The 19,471-nt window shown below is 43.8% G+C and overlaps 1 protein-coding gene across 1 annotated transcript in view; it reads right to left on the bottom strand.

Annotated features, from left to right (window-relative positions):
* The window catches only part of PPP1CB (protein phosphatase 1 catalytic subunit beta), a 44,446-nt gene extending 25,362 nt beyond the window's left edge, over nt 1-19,084 (bottom strand). Inside the window, exons 1-2 of the mRNA XM_077341436.1 lie at nt 18,615-19,084; nt 4,704-4,835 (exon numbers count right to left, since the gene is read on the bottom strand). Of these exons, the coding sequence (XP_077197551.1) occupies nt 4,704-4,835; nt 18,615-18,666 (184 nt within the window). The 5' untranslated portion in view covers nt 18,667-19,084. The remainder of the gene's footprint in view (nt 1-4,703; nt 4,836-18,614) is intronic.
* Nucleotides 19,085-19,471: the final 387 nt, after the last annotated feature.

A 19,471-nucleotide genomic window follows, 5' to 3' on the forward strand; every position in this document is an offset into this window, starting at 1 on the left:
AGTGCGCCACCAAAGCCGCTAGTGAGTCGGCAGGAGGCATCGGGTCCCGCAGAGCATTCCGGAATCCAATTGGATCCATAAGTCTCCGCGGGCGGGCTAGAATACGCCCGTCGCCCAACTGGGGGGGGGGTATCCTGAGCTGGATATCTTAACCCCTACATCATATTATCTCATAATTTAAGTCATGACCAGAATTTTCCAGAACAGGAACATAGAGATAATCCTAGTTGCAATCACAATTTAAAAAACTGAACTCTAAATGTAGCCTAACTTCTCTCCAGATCCTCATAATGCCATTGTATTGTTTAAATGCCCCATCAAACTGAATATTGCAATCAGACAGAAAACCATCTGTTTTTCTATACTGGCTACAGTAAGCAGCTATTCATTAAGAAATTCATTTATCTACTGTCAGTGCAAGCTTTACACATAAACAAGTATTGACAATAACCTCATGCATGTTTATGTCACACAACAAAATATTCCAATGTAAAATTATATAAACAGCTTTGTATTAAGATCCAGTCAGCTTTCTCTCAATCTCTGCCAATTCATCTCCTATTGCAGCCAAACCTGCATGACTTCTGTTGATTCAGATGTCATGATTTTTTTAAAAGCATTTTTTTGGTGGTTAAAGGGGACTCCCTCCGTGTTTCTTCACCAGTAGGATAACTAACTAGATATATATTTTCACTGAGAGATGTTACAATAAAATGATGTGCTCGTAATCCTACCTATTACAACTGTATCTCCCTCCAAATACATTTCCTTTTGTTTACTACAGAATTTGTTTTCTGCCTTCAATTTTCCCCCTACTTTTCAGATGGCAAAAAAATTAAGATACTTGTGCTAGAGTAGCAAAGGGTACAGCAATTTGCAACTCCTCAAGCACTGAGCATACCTGTGATTTCATATAAAAATGACACTTTAAATTGGAGTATTTATGGAATTTTATACACTAAATAATAAGTTATAAATAATGCATTTTACATAGTCACACAGTAAAAAGGAATTCACATCTGATAGGAATGTGTATATTTCATTTTCCCCCAGTTTCTTTTTCCCCAAAAAACAATAGATCCGTTAAACATTTATCAGGTGATATGACCACATGCAGTCATGTCTACTTGTGCCCCCCTTCCAAAATGCCAGATTCGATTCTGCGCTCCTCCACATGCATCCAGCTGGGTAACCTTGGGCTCGCCACGGCACAGATAAAACTGTTCTGACCGAGCAGTGATATCAGGGATCTCTCAACCTCACCCACCCCACAGGGTGTCTGTTGTGGGGAGAGGAATGGGAAGGTGACTGTAAGCCACTTTGAGCCTCCTTCGGGTAGGGAAAAGCGGCATATAAGAACCAACTCCTCTTCTTCTACATGATGAGTAAAAATTTGTGCCAAATTCTGATAAAGAAGTTTAGAAACACTAACATAATCTTTCCATTGGCAATTACTAAATCTCTGCATGCTAATGACTATTTTTACCATGCTGTACACCAGTGGTCCCCAACCTGCGGGCTGCGGCCCGGTGCCGGGCCGCGAAGGCCATGGCGCTGGGCCGCGGCTCCCTCTCCCCGCCCCCCCCCCCGCAGTAAAAAACTTCCCGGGCCGCAAGCTTGCGGCCCGGGAAGCTTCTTACTGCGGGAGAGCGGGGAGAGGGAATCAGGGCCGGGCGCGGCCCGATGCGTGGGCGTGGGCCGCACGGGCCGTGGGCCGCGCCCCAATGCCCTGCTGGTCCCCAACCTCAGAAAGGTTGGGGACCACTGCTGTACACAGTTTGATAGATGGTGAACATTACTGACTTTTAAAGTAAGTCAAGAACTAAAAATATTAATTCTTTAAAACTCAATGTCAGTAACTGTTTTCTAGCCTAGCATGAGTAGAAAAGCCTCAAGACCTTTCCTCAGAATAAACAAGATGCTAAATTATTTTAGACTCACAACATATACTTTTTACTATAACTGGGTTGTGAATTGATTCTGAAATACTAGAATTAGAACAAATCTAATCACTCACAAATTATAGATTTAGTCAAAATTAAAACAGGCAAGAGTTGGTGGATGAGGTGAAGGAGGTGGGGACCCTAGGGGGAAGTGACCATGCCCTCATAGAATTCCTTTTGAGATGGGGAGCCAAGGAAGTTTGTAGCCAGACGCGGATGTTGGATTTTCGTAGGGCAAACTTTAATAAACTCAGAAACATGATGAGTGTCATACCATGGACAAGAATGCTGGAAGGGATTGGAGCATGTGAAAGGTGGGTGCTACTCAAACAAGAGCTATTGCATGTTCAATCAATGACTATCCCAGAAAGACGAAAACACTGCAGGAGCTCTAAGAAGCCTATTTGGATGAACAGAGAACGTCAAGAGGAACTAAGAAAAGGGAAATGTTCAGGAAATGGAGGGAAGGACAGAGCTCTAAAGAAGAGTACCTACAGGTTACTAGACACTGTAGATCAATCATCAGAAAGGCCAAAGCTGAGAGTGAGCTAAGATTGGCCAGGGAAGCCCACTGTAACAAGAAAAGATTTTTCAGTTATGTGAGGAGCTAACGTAAAGTAAAGGAGGCAATAGGCCCACTGTTGGGTGCGGATGGACAAACTCTAATGGAGGATGAAGAGAAAGCAGAAAGGCTCAGCGCCTATTTTACATCTGTTTTTTCCCACAGGTCAAAGGGTTTAGGCACATCTAGAGATGGCAGTAGCCAAGAGATAGTGTCTGGGTGGCAGGCTGACATGGACAGAGAGGTTGTCGAGATGCATTTAGCTGCACTGGATGAGTTCAAATCCCCTGGGCCGGATGAAATGCACCCGAGAGTGCTCAAAGAACTTTCCGGAGAACTTGCACAACCATCTTCGGGACTTCTTTAAGGACTGGAAATATCCCAGAGGACTGGAAGAGAGCAAACGTTATTCCGACCATCAAAAAAGGGAGGAAGGATAACCCGGGAAACTACAGACCAGTGAGTCTGACCTCCGTTGTGGGTAAGATAATGGAGCAGATATTAAAGGGAGCGAGCGATCCGCAAACATCTGGAGGATAATTTGGCGATCCAAGGAAGTCAGCATGGATTCGACCTTGGGGTACTTGTGGATTGTAAACTAAACAAGAGCAGGCAGTGTGATGCAGCGGTAAAAAAGGCAAATGCCATTTTGGGCTCTATCAACAGGGGCATCACATCAAAATCACAAGATATCATAGTCCCATTGTATACGGCACTGGTCAGACCACACCTGGAGTACTGTGTGCAGTTCTGGAGGCCTCACTTCAAGAAGGACGTAGATAAAATTGAAAGGGTACAGAGGAGAACGACGAGGATGATCTGGGGCCAAGGGACCAAGCCCTATGAAGATAGGTTGAGGGACTTGGGAATGTTCAGCCTGAAGAAAAGGAGGTTGAAAGGGGACATGATAGCCCTCTTTAAGTATTTGAAAGGTTGTCATTTGGAGGAGGGCAGGATGCTGTTCCCATTGGCTGCGAGGAAAGGGCACGCAGTAATGTGTTTAAACTACAAGTACAATGATATAGGCTAGATCAGTGGTCCCAAACCTTTTTATCACCGGGGAGCGGTCAACGCTTGACAATTTTACTGAGGCCTTGGGGAGGGTAGTCTTTTGCTGAGGGATGTCGCTGCCGCCTGAGTCCCTGCTCCAATTGCTTTTCCACCAGTGCCCCTGACTTCCTGCCACCCTCTGGGGGGCATTGCCAGCAACAGCTGTGCAGTGCCACGCCAAGGGGGAGCCCCAGGCTTGGCATCTGATGGAGAGCACCAAAGGTGAGCCGGTGGCAGAGTGGCAGGGCAGCCCGAGGCAGCAGCTGGGGAGGAGGACGAGGAGGAGTCGCAGCACGGTACCGACTAATCCATGGACCGGTCCCCGGACCGGAGGTTGGGGACCACTGGGCTAGATATCAGGACAAAATGTTCACAGTCAGAGTAGTGCAGCAGTGGAATAGGCTGCCTAAGGAGGTGGTGAGCTCCCCCTCACTGACAGTCTTCAAGCAAAGGTTGGATACACACTTTTCTTGGATGCTTTAGGATTCTTTGGGCTGATCCTGCGTTGAGCAGGGGGTTGGACTCGATGGCCTGTATGGCCCCTTCCAACTCTATGATTCTATGATTCTGATTCTAAAACTAAACTAGCATGAGAGTTAGATTTTGTGTTTTTAATATCAATTGTTCATTTGGAAGTAACAGAACTCAGGTAGTGGATTTAGGAGGATGGACAGAATCCAAACAAGAGACAACAGTGGCATACTGTCACACCTCTTCAACTGCCCAGAAAATAATCTGAGGCCAAAGAACTAAAGAAAGAGTGGCTCATTTTAGTTCTTACTGCAAAATGAATGCACTAATAGACTGAATAAGAAAAAAAAATCTAAAGCTTGCTACCTTGGTCGCTTTTATGACATGGAAATAAGATTGGTATTTAAAGACTGCACAATCTTCTGTTTGTACAAGACCTAATGTAAGAGAAGCCCTCAATGCCAATGTTATTTACAACACAATTCATTCAAATATACAAGATTACACCTCTGCTAAATATATTTTTGGGACACCAGATATGAATATCATTCTTTTACCAGGTTTTTTTTACTGTTAGATGAGCTATCTACCATGAAGAGCAGATGAATTTGTAACACAAATTGCAAGACAAGTTCTTGTTCATAAGTAGATATTTGCAGACAAATATTATCACATACCACAAATCTTCAGCGGTGCTTCAAGTTCCAGGAGAATGGGCTGGCTAAGGAAAATTTCTCGTGATTTTATACACAAGCCCCGAACTTCAGCTTCTGTCATCTGCACAATCTTGCCAGGGCGACATCCTCGCACTAAAAGAGAAAAGGAAACTGTGAATGTTCATATTTAATACATGCTAAATATCCAAAAAAATGCTACTTTGCACTTTAAAAGCTTCTAGTTTTCTGAATATCTGCTTGTAAATAAAACCATTATATGTTTTCCGGTTATCTCAGTTTTAGTTGAAGAAGTGGTCAATCCTTATCAGTATGCAAGCTATAAGGTTATCATGCATGGTATTCACAGAAAAGGAGCAAGGCAGATCTAACAATATCTTTCTGCCTCAATAGAAATTCTTAAAAATAAAAATCAATATACCAATATAATTACATTTTAATTCAGTAACCCCATCAAAATTATTGTGTGTGTGTTGTGTGTGTGAACATAGTGATGACCAAAATTACATGACTGAAAAACAGGTGGTCTGGAACATGTGGGGAAGAATTAACCACAGCACATCAGTTCCTGTCAATGTCTTATCGGTCAGCAACAAAAATCCCACTGAATAGTTACCGTATTTGCCGGCGTATAAGACGACTGGGCGTAAAAGACGACCCCCCAACATTTCCACTCAAAATATAGAGTTTGTTACATTGCATTACAGTACTATGGGTTACTATGGGCAGCTATGTCTATCCCAACTGAAGTGCACCCGGCGTATAGGACGACCCCCCCACTTGGAGGCATGTTTTTCAGGGGGGGAAAGTAGTTTTATACGCCAGCAAATACTGTAATAGTTATTTGTTGATTGATGACAATGAACAATTCTATTTGGTGTGCATTTTTATTCTATGTGATTAATAAGGAACACTAAGAGGCCCTTGAAAATGATCAACTTTTCAAGACATTGTTTTACTCAAATTAGTGTGGGCTCGGTCGAAAGTCTGGCCATCTGGTTGGTATACCGTCCGCCCAATGCACCTCCAGATGCCCTGACGAGCCTGCTGGAGGCGGCGGCCGCCTGGGTGTTGCAGTACCCGAGGCTTATCAAGCTTGAGCTGGGCTTTCTGGAATGTCTTTGTCAAGTAAGAACTACACACTCCCATGCAGAGGAGCTTATGGCCTCCTATACCCATTCAACCACCTCGACACCACCAGTTACAGGGTGAATCTAGAAGTGGTGGACTGCACACTCCTGATCAAGCTGTCCACTTCATCAGCCTAGCCATCAGAAAATCATCCACACAGCTAGGACCAGACTGCACTCCAATGGCATCCTGAGATTGAACTGCACCAACTGCAGAATCTAAGTCACAGCAGATGCGAAAGATTTATCCACAAAATGGCAGTGGTCTGTATGTTTTCCAGGTCTACAGGAACCTAGGATACAAGCCACTTGACAATGTGGGGAAAAAAAACTGTTGAAGGGCCTCAGATTGTTTCCTTTCCAAACATTTCCACGTTTCCAGAAATTTTACATCTATTCCTTTCAGGGCTGCAAATCACAGTTGACTTATGATGACCCCACTGGGTTTTCAAGGTGAAGATTGGGCTAGCCAGGTCAGTGCAGTAACTCCAAATATTAACTGTTTCAGAGGGCTACCTTGTTGGTCTGTAGTAGAACTAGATTCAAATCTAGTAGCACCTTAGAGACTAAGAAGAGTGTGGGAATATACATTTTTGAGAGTAAAGGTTATTTGAGATATAAAACATATAAAAATCATTATACCCTCAGTCTTTAGAACAAGTAAACCGCTTAATCAGCATGCCTAGGTAGAAACAAATGGCAGAATAGAGCACTGGTTGCCAACTCTCCACGGGCTAAACCTGCCCTTCAACTGACGCCACCATTTGCTAAGAAAAATCCCACTGCAAAGACTCCTGTAGATTAAAGTGGAATACCCTTGTCTCCCAGTTGCCTTGGCAATCTTGGCTCACTTTTATTTTAGAATTGGGAAATCTGTTTCAGATTTCTCAAAAAACCACCACCCTTATAGCAGGCAATTCTGTACATAGTGTTCCAGAATGCAAATTCTCAGTATAAGTTAAAATCAAACATAATGAGCTACTCAAGACTGTTTGTGTTATGGCCTCAAAGACTCTTTCAAGCCAACACAGCAGAGAGGTATGCAGCAGAAACTTCTACAATGGGAAAACAAAAGGGCTGTTTCTGAGCTGGATATGGTTATAATTAGTTGGCTGGCATTTTTGCTTGCCAACTGAAGGGGGAACATCTCCTACCTGAAATGTATAGGCTTCTGAGACTGATATGGGCAGTGGTAGAAAGTGCCATTAAGTTGCAGCCAAGTTATGGCAATATCTCATGAGGCTTTCAAGGCAAGAGATATTCAGAGGTGGCTTGGCAGTGCCTGCATTTGTGTAGCAACCCTAGTATTCTTTGGTGTTCTCCCATTCAAATCATAACCAGGGCTGAGCTTCTGAGATATTTCAAGATCAGGCCATGCAGGTCAGGGTGAAATTAGCATTAGTATAATTATAGATTGAATACCATTCATTCTCAGCCTGCTAAGGCGAAGCCACTCAGTCTCATCTTGGGCCCATCACAATAATCAACGCACCAACGGCAGAGAACCCTTATATTAGCTACCCAACTGCACAACAACCTAGACATAAAACATTGTGTTTGGCCATTCAAGGTAATCAGCTCTGTACTGACTGCTAAACTTTTATATCAATAACAAGAAGTGCAGGACATGCTAACACTACCTGTGTTTTTGACATCACAAGCCTCAGTAAACTCAAATAAGAGAAAGCTAGGAAATAACCCAACAAGTAGGAGGTAAGAGGTGCATAATAGACTATTCTGCCCCAGTGTTCAACACCTTTCCCATCTTTGTGCAGAGGGGGCATGCTCAGCTTGAGAGCACAGGTGAATTTAGTCTACATCCTGGTTTTTCTGCCAGCCGAAGATTGTAGAACCACATACATGCATACACAGATGCAAGGAATCTGGAAAGCTGCCATGTATATGGCTTTATTAGTGAGGCAATTAGATTTTGAAGAACTCCAAATAACATTTTGCCTAGTAAACCAAGCCAATATTTGAGAGCAGGGATTTCCAACCAGGGGTCCATGGACCCCCCAGAGGTCCACAGCATTTCCCCTCCTGCTTTAATGGATTTGAACACAAGCTAGGGAACTGGATGCTACCACTGCTTTCGCTGGCTCCTCCTGAGCAAGAGTTCTCCTGTGGTTTTTGTGCCGGGGGGGGGGTCTACAGACCTACTCCCCCTTAGACTGTGTCCTGTCTCTCCCCCCTCAAGCCTGCCTGTTAACACAAGTGGTGATGTCACTTACAACGACATCACTTTTGGGGGGCACCATGGCAGGGAGGTGTGGACAGATGACATCACTTCCGGGGTTCCTCCATGGTCAAAAGGTTGAAAAAGGCTGGTTTAGAGTAACTAAAAACTGGCATATTTAATTTTAAAAGCCTTGTGGTGATTTATTCAGGCTATTTAGAGCAGGAGTAGTCAACCTGTGGTCCTCCAGATGTCCATGGACTACAATTCCAATGAGCCCCTGCCAGCAAATGCTGGCAGAGGCTCATGGGGATTGTAGTCCATGGAAATCTGGAGGACCACAGGTTGATTACCCCCAATTTAGAGAATCAGAGCACATGATGCATGAAGTATTGCACTGAGATACAGATTATTTATGTACATGGATAGGTACATGTTGCAGAGAAGAGAAGTCCAGAAAGCACAGCATACCAAACCTAATCCCACTCATTTTCTATAATATTTTATATATACAGATTCATAGTGTTGCTTGTACTCTTGAAGTGAGAACACGGCAAAAAAAAAATTAAGGGAGCCCCAGGAACACAGTATACTTAAAGCAACAACATGGTAAATAACTAGTAAATGGCTTGGTAAAACTAGGGTTTGTAACCTTCCAAATCCAGCATCAAAGCAACTTCTTCAGAGCAATCTTTCTTCCAATATCCTACTAATCCATCTCCTGGCCCTGTACGAAGCAAGCTCAAATTAACACACATACTGAAAATGATTGGGGGACACCCCCCCCCATATATATCAACATAAGGAAACTGCTTTCATACTTAACAGCAACTACAGTATATTATGACTGAAAATGATAGTGTACCAAAAATATACAACAAAAATCTACAAACCCCAAACACACATGTAGCTACTTGTACTACCTTTCAGCTACAGCACTGATGAATCAACCACCATTAAAATGATTTTTAAATTGTTATAGATATTATGAACTCTGATGATAGCTCTTTTAGAAAAGAGAAGTGCATGTAACATACAATAAAGCTCACTGCTCCAGGCAACTTTACAATTCTGCTTTTCAGTGCATGGTAAACACTTACTAGCTGACACTCCCATCTTCATCGTTTGAAATATGGCCTGTGGTTTAGCCATGAGAAATTCAGGAACTAGTGGCTGCTAACTGGTTCAATATACAAGACAACCTTGGCAGGTACCAGGGCTAGACTAATGCAATCTTTAGTTGTGATTTGACTACTTATTTTTATTTTTCCTGTCCCTTAGATTGCAAAAGTTTAATGCATGCTATAGTAGCATATGATGCAGCAGCTTGCAACTCTCAAGTACTGAGTAACCTTGGAATTGTCCGTATACAAAATGAAGGTAAAATGTAAATTGAATCAATATGCCAAGTTGTACAATTTTATATGCTGTTGTATTATATGATGCATTTTACGTTTTTAAACAGCAGAAACAGCTTAGGCTCGACAGCATATTATTGGATGTATTTCAGTTTGCCAATTTCTCATTCTGCCCCATTGAGGGGGAAAGTGTTTTTCTGTCGCTGCAAAATTTAACAAATCTGTAATTTAAATCAGGGGTAGTCAACCGGTAGTCGTCCAGATGTTCATGGACTACAATTCCCATGAGCCCCAGCCAGCAGGGGGCTCATGGGAATTGTAGTTCATGAACATCTGGAGGACCACCGGTTGACTACCCCTGATTTAAAGTATGTCATCAGATCAATAAAATGCTCTTTTTGGGCACCACAGTTGATAATATAAATATTATAATATATAATATAAATTTCAGAGCAACCAAGCCAAAAATTACTGAGCCAATCTAGCTGCTCCTCTTTTGAGAAGATAAGACAGAACACAGAGAGATGTTTGTCCCAAAGCTATGCAAGTTAAAATGTATATTTATAGATTTGTTATCCAGGACTAATGGGGTTGCTGATTAATCAAGTGTGCTGAATAATCCATTAAGGCAGTCTTTCTAAACCAGAGTTTCAGGAAACCCTGGAGTTTCATGATGGCTCTGGAAGGGTTTCCCAAATGGGTGGTATTTTTTATAAATGTTAAACATTTATTGGGTGATATGACCACATATGGCAATATCAACCTGTCCAATGATGGGCCTATAGTGAGTGAGGAGGGGACCCAGGTGGGCATGGACACAGCTATGCTTCCCAACCATATTCTGCACAATCACACCACTTCTGGGTTTTCTTGAAGCCTGAAGTATCTTTCAGGAGTTTCTCAATGGAAAAAAAAATTGAGAAAGGCTGCATTACGGATAAGCATGAACTACGTGACAAACCAAAATTCACATCAAATTCTGGCCATATTGGAGCTTAGGAGGCAACGTTTGTCACACACATAGTCTCTGAAGAAATCATTGAGCTTCGGGGTGCAACTGAGGCCCACTCAGAAACGCTAGCACATAAAATGCGAGATAATGGTGGATATGGTGTTTTTTAGCCTTGGAAAAATACCCCCCCCAAAAGCTTGACAGGCACTGCTGCCTGCCAATAGCAGAGTTCCAATGTATTGCCATTGGACTAAGATCTACTTAAGCATAGGATTAGCATGCAACCTGTTTGTTGGTACTGTGGATTTGGATGGAGAAGGTGTACTCACAAAAGAGCTTTTCTACTGGGTGTGGTGAGGCGGCTGCTTAGACAGCTGACTCACTCAAGGGCCAGAGGCTTTACTTTGGGCTCCTCTGTGTTACAATTCAGTTTTGGTTGGTTTGTTACAAAGAGTGGGAAAACCAGTATTGAATTTCTTTCACATTGTAATTTTTTCAGCGGGATTTCCCTGCTGTCTATTTCCTTGGTGTTTTCCCTTCCCCTTTAGGGTTTTTTTTTTTTGGGGGGGGGGTTCTCTGCCATTCTTAGCCTTGCATGGCTGGGCTATCCAGATCAAGCCATTGGGCCTCTCCTTTATTCAGTGCACCCTGGCCAAACCCTCCCACACACAGCCCAGTTGTATCCCAAAAAAATCATCTTTCAATCGCCCCATTGTCCTATGACTGGGCCTCATTTTTGTGGTGGTGGAAATTAGATTGTTCCCATTGCCTCTACCAGGGCTCTAAAGCCAACATTTCTCTCTCTGCTGTTGAAATCGGGCACAGCCAGGGGCCTTATTTGGTAGGTTCTTCATTTTCCCTTGTTCCAGGGATCTAGGGGTCCTTTCCTTTGTTACCGTCTCCACGTGCATAGCTGATTACTGCAATGATGAGGAAGTGCTAATCTTGTCACTGTGCTTGCTGGCTAGGACTGGTCAAGTAATGTTTCTTGTGATCATGGCCTCCACCACAGACTAAGAACCACTCCTTTTCTCTCCCCGATAGCAAGGTGACCACTATCTGCCAGCATGGAGCCATTCTCCTGGGTTGTTTTGAAAATGGAGTCCACCTCAGTACAAATTGAACCAGGTTTGTCCAGTTTATGCCTATCCCTATAATCCATTTTATTGCTCTGCCCCACCTAATACCTATTGGAATCTGCAGTGACCAAATCCTCTTCCTCCTAGTCATCCTATGCAGCGGCAGACAAGCAAGCACGCTGAGGAGCTGGGCTTTTATATCAGGGTTCCAATGCATTTTACAAGCACCTTTTTCTTCCCACAGTAGACACCCTGTGTAGTAAGTGTGGCTAAAAGAGGCTCTAACTGAAGTGTGACTAGCCCATGGTCACCAAGCTGGCAGCATGTGTAGGGAATCAAACATGGTTTCCCAGATTAGAGTCCACCGCACTTAACCACTACACTTAACCGCTGGCTTCCTGCAGTTTAAAATAAAATAGCAGGACAGATGCAAGCAAGGATGTCACCTGATGACAACAAAGAGCATGTGCACACCTGAATGTTTACAGGTATTGCCTTTTGGGCAATTCCAGTTGTCTTGAGTATTCTGGATAATCAAGCACCAAATAAAGCTTTTACTGAAATTATGGACACAACTTGGAATAGAATAAAATTTCTGTGTAATGCAGCTAACTACAGAAAATGGCAGCACAGACAGGCGTAGGTGCCAGCTTGGGTGGCTGGGCAACATGTGCCTCCCCCAGATGAGGAACAAGGGCTACAAACAGATATGAGGACATTTTCACTTCACTTTAGTGAAAAGAAGGTAGAACAAAAGTTCGTTCCCTTCTTTTATATTCATCTTCACCAAAGTGATTCTTAATTCCAAGTTTGGGGACAGCTATTAAGTCACCTGCTCTCAGCACATATCTTGAGCATAATGGCTGTGACAATGTATCCTAGGCTTGGTCTACCTCAGCCCCACCCATGCTCAAGCATTTGTGAGTGAAAGAAGTTCTTCTTCCTTCCCCCAAACCCCCCACTGCAGCGTGATCCAGAATTCAACTGGCAACCAGTGCAGTTGTTGGAGTGAGCCATATATGGGATGTCCGTGGTGGTACAGTGAAGATTCTGGCCATTCTGGACCAGCTGTAGCTTCCAGATCCAGGTTAAGGGTAGGCCTGCATAGAGCAAGTCCAATCTAGAGGTGACTGCTGCATGGATCACTGTGGCTAGGTGTTCCAGTGTCAAGTAGGGTGGTAGCAGTTTGGCTTGGTATGGATGGTAGAAAACCAGTCACACTACATGTGTGACCTGTGCCTCCATCGAGAGGGAGGCATCAAGAATCACACTAAAGTTCCTGGTGCAGTGGAGCCACTGATAGCTGGACCCCATCCAGGTTGGGCAAATGCACTTCATCACTTGGACTCTTCCTGTTCAGCCATAGGACCTCTGTCTTTGAAGGCTTGAGCTTTAGATGACTCTGCTTGAGCCACTTCATCACTGCTTCCAGACTTCTGGCTAAGGTTTCTAGGGGAGAATCAGGGCAGCCATACATTGGGAGGAAAAGCTGGGTGTCATCTGCATACTGATGACAACCCAACCTAAATCTTTGCACCAGCTGAGCAGAGGGTGCATGAAGATGTTAAATACGATTGGAGAGAGGACTGCTCCCTGTGGAATGCCATATATGTGCTGGCAGCAGCGTCTCTGTCCTATCTGCATCTATAAAGCCTATGTATACCACTGATGGAGAGGATAGGGTCTTGCCTCCAACACCTTCCTTCAGATGGACTTAGAAGAAACTAGATTTCCTTACTGCTTCCAAGTACCTTAGAAAGCAAGATGCAGTGACGGGCCAGTACCTATATAATCTCTTACTCAGCATTGTGGAAGACGTGCCTCAGATTGCTTGCCAATGGCAAGATGGTGGGTATTTTATGGAAACCTGTAATAACTGTAATGATTGCCAAGCTCCTTGAACTGTTTCTGGTCATCTACATTCCCCTCAATGTATGATTTAAAATCATGTTTAACATACACGGTTTCTTATTTTTCATAGATGTTGCCTGTTCCACCTAGTAAACTCTTTGTGTGAACGACTCATTTCCTACATAAATGTGAACCATTGCTGAACACATATACCCATGAATCTATGGAAAGCTGCCACAAATTTTCTATGCTTTTTAATGTACTAGAATATATACCTTTATCAGGTATAAAGAGTAGGATGCTGGTCTGTAACATTAAATCCCCTGAATTCTAGTACAAACAGGCTGATCACATCTGTAACCTTTCCGCAGGAGCAGTATTAATAAAACGTTAAGGCCCTTGGGGTGCGCCCTGTCTGGGATGGGGAATTTTAGATACAGCATTTTAGATACAACATACCTTAATATTCATCCTTAAAGTGAGTTGAGACATCCATAATAAGCATAAGATGCTCTGGTACTATCTGATGGACGCAAGCCCCCAAATTCTAAAACTTATGCCAGCCTGACTTTCCGCCACCTGCTGGGAGGTGCTGCCCACAGCAGCTGTGCAGTGCCACACCATGGGGGAGCCCCAGCCATGGCGGCCGCTGGAGAGCACCATAGGTGAGGCGGCAGCAGAGTGGCAGGGCAGCCCCCAAGGAGGGTGAGGGAACCGCGGCCCGGTACCAACTGATCCAGGGACTAGTACCGGTCCCCGGACTGGGGGTTGGGGACCACTGATGTAAGGGACACTTTACAGCACTAGGTCCAGAATAGCCAGTGACCCGGAAACAGTGATGAGGTGACTCAAGAGTTGTCTGAAGCTAAATCCTTCAAACACGGAGGTCTGTGGCTATATAGGAAGGGACCAAGCAAGGAAGCTGGACGGAGTACAACTATCAGTGGCTCTATGCTCTGCCACCTCCAACCAGCTAGTGATCGCTGGCCCCAAGGAAGTCTGCTTGACCTCAACCAGAGTCAGAGCCTTTTCTGTCCTGGCCCCCATCTGGTGGAACAAGCTCCCAGAGGAGATCAGGAACCTAATGGAACTGAAACAGTTTCACAGGGCCTGCAAGAGGGAGCTTCTCTACCAGACATTTGATTGAGGTCAACCAAAACTAAATAACGGCTACTGGGCCCCAATCCTCCCTCCCTGAACCCATGTGACAGATTGGACCAACCATGGGCATGTTAAATTGTTAATTATGCTAAATCTTATTTCTCTCTTTATTGTTGTTATTACTGTTACCTTTCATTCATTATATTTAATGAGTCTGATGTATTGCTCTGTTACGTTCTATGTGAACTGCCCGGAGCCTTATGGGAGGGCAGAACACAAATGCAATCAAGCTTATGTGAATGCTATCTAGTGCATCTATGGCCATCAATATCAGATCAGAGGATGCTGAGTTAGGCTGCTGGACAAAAGTAATAATACATTTTAAAACGTTCACTGTAGTCAGTGACTTAGTGCAAGATACTAAAGGAGGAAAAAAATTCCAGTTCAGAGCTGTGTAGAATGTTTGCTAGGAAACCATCAGGACTCCTCCCAAATTCTCCTAAGAAAAACGTTCATAGGCTGAAGTTCTACACTTGATTCTGTATTCAGGAGTTTTACTTCAATGACAATGCACATTCATAAAATTAAGAATTTCTGTACTTCATGCAATTCTGCATGCTGAATAGACTATCCTTTGCAGCCAGAACTGAAGCATATACTGGTAATGCAATGCCTTTTATTGGACCAACACAATGAAGCCTTTTAAGGCTAGAAAGTGTTTTGCATAGCAGCAGGAAAAACAGTAACTGAAAGCAGCTTAAAATCAAGAGTTCAGCAGATCCAGCTATCAAACATTTTACATGAAGTGACTGAAACTGTATTCCAATAGGAAAACTTCAGTAAGGGAGTTAAGAAACCTCAGTAGTGCTTCTCTAAGTTTACCAGTACTCGTATTTAGAATCTAATACAGTTACTAATTAGTGCTACAAGCAATATGCTCAAGTATGAGTCTAATCAAGAAAGGAGAGGACATTTTTGTGCTACAGAAAAGCAGCCATTTATGTGTTGCTTGCCATATCTGTTCCACATAATATATTTCTGGTAAGGGCTTGGAGGAAGAGCATGTCTCATGGCTTAAGTGGCACTCAGCGCTTAACACCCACTCAGGGCAGCTCAGGCCACCCAAGTGCTTCCTCCTCCTCCAACCCGCTTGCCTGTCTGTCCAGCGGCCAGCCATATGCCTTCCGTACCCCAACCCTGACCACCCCCTCCTCCTTCCCTCCAAGGCTTGGAGACTGCAGATCACTGCTGCATGAGAGCAGACCCTGCTGGTGAGTTCCCTAACAGCTGGCTGCAGCCTTTCCAGGCCCTGGGGGGAGGCCTTCCGCAGAGTTCTTCCAACCCACCCTCCCAATCTAGCACCTGTTGTATTCCTGAATGCAACGGGTTTGGCCCCTAGTCTTGTATATAATCTCAAGGGAGCCCATCCAAAAAACAAAAACAAGAATACAGCAGTTCTTGAAGTAAATGCATAGATGGCTAGGCTTATATTCAAGCAGATGGAGCTATATCTGACAAATATTGAAGAAAAAAGCTTTCCCAAGTCTTCTGAACATTTGAAAATGGGCTATAACCATCAAAGGAGTGACTGTGAGGAGACTTGAGACTGGAAATGCAGCCATAAACAAGCTAGAAAAGGTTCTTAAGTTTAAGGATGCATTGCTGGCAACCAGGGTCAAGCTAATTCATGTCATACTATTCTTCATTACTATGTATGGGTATGAAAGTTGGATTATGAAGAAAGCTGACAGGAATAAAGTTGATATCTTTAAAATGCAGTGTTGGAAGTTTTATGAATACCACAGACTGCCAAAAAGACAAATAAGTGTGTTCTAGATCAAATCAGGTCTGAACTCTCCCCCTGGAGCCAAAATGACTAAACTGAGCCTAGATCAAGATGGGTAGCCCTGTTAGTCTGCCTGTAGTAGCAAAAAAGAGCAAGAATACAGTAGCACCTTAAACTGCGGCTCATGCAATTTTGTCACATTATGAGAAGACACTGGAAAACTCTTGCTTTAACATACTGTAATCTTACCATAGCATTATTAAAGTCATGTTAATTAAGATACCCTTATGTATCACAATTACAAGTACATAAAGAGAAACTCTGAATCCTAAAAAATCCTCAGCATCTAGGATGCTCTTCAGTATCAGATCAGGAAATGAAATGAACTGTAGAGAAAATGTAGACAAAGAATTATGCTTGAAGACAAAATATTTCTAATCAAAGTCAACCTGAGAATCACAGTACTTATACTGAAGTAAAACCATCTCCAGTTACTGGTCGGAACCGAGTCAAACTAATACCTGCTGTTTCAGTAGAACACAATTCAGTTCATTTGCAGAGAACTGGTATCCCAAAACTAACAACATTGGCACTACACCAAAGTGCAAATCTTACAGCATGCTCATTGTTCACAGGTTTTATAAAGGCGGGGGAACAGAAGCATCTTGCTGCCTCGATAAACTCTCAAGCATAAGTTAAAGATGACACACCTTAATACAGGCCAGGTTCCCTCCCCTTATCTTCCCCACCATCCATGACAGTGGGAGGTACCACCTAGCCTCTGTTTGCATCCCAAACAGTTGACCACTGCTATGATGTGCTTTATAGAAGACATTATAAGGCAATATTAATATGGGTGGTGCCAAGGAAGCAATGCACAAATCAGCTGAATGATCCAGATTGTCTCCACACAGCAGCCTTTTAATCATCCACTGGACCAAATCCATATCCGCCTTTTTCATGAGTGGATCACCACCACCATTGAATGAGGGATAAAGATGCAAACTGCATTAACTTCAACCAGAATTCTAAATCAATGTACTTTGAAACACAGTATTAATCTGCTTTTGGCACTTTGTGCTATTCCGAGAACTTTTAAAGATATTTTGGTGCATAAGTAGATATAGCAGTTCTTCAGATTTAAGCCAACTGTTTCAATCTGGAAGTATTGACATTCTGTTGCAACATAATCTTTTCTGTGATTTTGAGTTCTGTCTTACTAGTAACTGAGGCACAACACGTCTGCTGAAGTTCTAATTTATCAGGAGAACGAAAGGTTTATAAACACATTAAGTAAATACAACTATACACTAACACCACACAAATGTAAGTTATTTGAATTAAAGTAGATATGAACTGTATCTAAACATCCATGTTCTCTATATCTGATTGTTTTACCCAGCAAACAAGCTCATAAGTTTTATAAATATAAGACATCATGCAAGATTTCAGGAAAAATACTGGATACAGCACAACAACATGCAGGTGTAAGTGACAGTAGAAAAGAGTTGGTAACTTCGGGGAGGACGGTATATAAATCTAAATAAATAATAAAAATAATAAATAAATAAAATAAACATGGTTCAACAGCTGCAAACGAAAAAAAATGAGAACACTGCATTTACTACAAGGTGGAATCAACTTAATAGTAAGAACTGAAGTTGTATTACACCAGACATATGCACATTAACCATCAAGAAGAAAAAATTCACTTTCAAAAAGTCTAATGAAAAAGCAACATGTTAAGGGTCCAAAATTTGTATTTGCTATTATTTATAAATCGATTGTTTTTTTTCTTATCAGTCTTCAGCACTATTCTGCCGCCTTTGCAAAAACAATGGCAGTGGAGGAGAGGAGAGCTTGAAAAAAGGAACCTCCTACTTATACCTACGCTTCCCTACCTCACCCTTCGCTATAGTAAAGAGAGTGAAGGATGGTGGGGAGAGAGAAAGCAGGCTATAGAAAATCTGGTGGGAGGTCGGCTTCGCCTATTTTGTAGCACTATGTATGTAAGCCAGCCCGGCGTAAGAAAACAAAGGATCACATCTTAAAGTCAAGTATTAAACGTTTCCCCTTGTGTTTTCACATTCACGTTACTGCAAGGGTAGTGAATATTTTGATGTTTTTACACATGAGGGCTCTAACAGATATTAGTCATGCGCGTCCTCCTGCGGGGTGGAAGGGTGGGGGGGGGGTGTCACACTAGGAGGACACCCTCTTTGCCGCCTCGCAAAGGCAGGGAATATTCACTTTACGCACCAGCATACCTTCCGCGGTCCCCGGAAGCCTAACAGCGTCTGAATGCCCTTCGTAGTTAGTTGGAGGGAGACTCCCCCTCGATCCCATTTGCTGGGGGTGGGGGGGAGAAGGAAGGAAACTTTCCCCACCACGCTGAAAGAAATCCTTTCACCTCCCAGGCATTACTGCTCTACCGCAGACAGGTCCCTTTCCGTATCTCACCCACCGCGGACACACACTCACCTTCCAGCAGCCTGGTGATGAGACTATCCACATTCAGCTCCCCGTCCGCCATTTTGTAGCCAACAGACTCGGTCCCGGGCGGGGACAGAGAGAAGAGAGCGCTTCACGGAGGAGGAGGAGGAGGCAGGGAAAGCAACAGCTTACCCTCCCTCCCCAAAAGCCGCCCTGACGCCTCTGGCTCGGCTGCGCCCGGCACCGTAAAGTGCCCAACGCAGGCGGCGTCGCTTTCCCTCACTCTTTCCAGCTGCGCTAAACCGGGGAGAGTCGCCGCCGCCAATCCTCCCTCTTCTCCTCCTCCCCCCCACCCTCTTGCTTGTCTTAGGCCTCGCTACGCATGCGCTGTACGTTCCTTCCACAACATCTTCCTCCCGCGCCTCTTGCCGCTGTTGCTTTACTTCAACAAATGCGCGGGAGTATCGAGCCGAGCTGGAGCCGGAACGACTTGGCCACCCGACGCCCGACTACGCAGGCGCAACCAGCTCAGTCGACGCAGCAGCCCAAGCGTTCACGTGGACGCGCACGCGCTTAAGTCGGCCTTCTTTTCTTCTCTGTTTGTGTTTCTTGGTAACCGACGGGGCCTAGTCCGTGCAAAGACTTGCCCTTAGACAGGGTGTCCCTGCGCTCACCTGCTGGAGTTGAGCAAAAGATGGGATCGTGTTTTCTGTTCTCCCCGCATGTAGGAAGGAGACGAAAGGCAACGCTGCTCGCCGCAAGGGTTTAACCCATATAAATTGTTTTCTTAAGTTCTTTTCCACCCTCTTTAAATCAAGGGTTGCTTACCATTTTTGTTTACCAAATAATCTCTCAGAAAAAGACAGCTGTGAAAGGACACAAATGAATGTATAGAGTGCTTTACT

This window comes from Paroedura picta, chromosome 1, assembly GCF_049243985.1.
Source record: "Paroedura picta isolate Pp20150507F chromosome 1, Ppicta_v3.0, whole genome shotgun sequence".
NCBI classification, from domain to species: Eukaryota; Metazoa; Chordata; class Lepidosauria; order Squamata; family Gekkonidae; genus Paroedura; species Paroedura picta.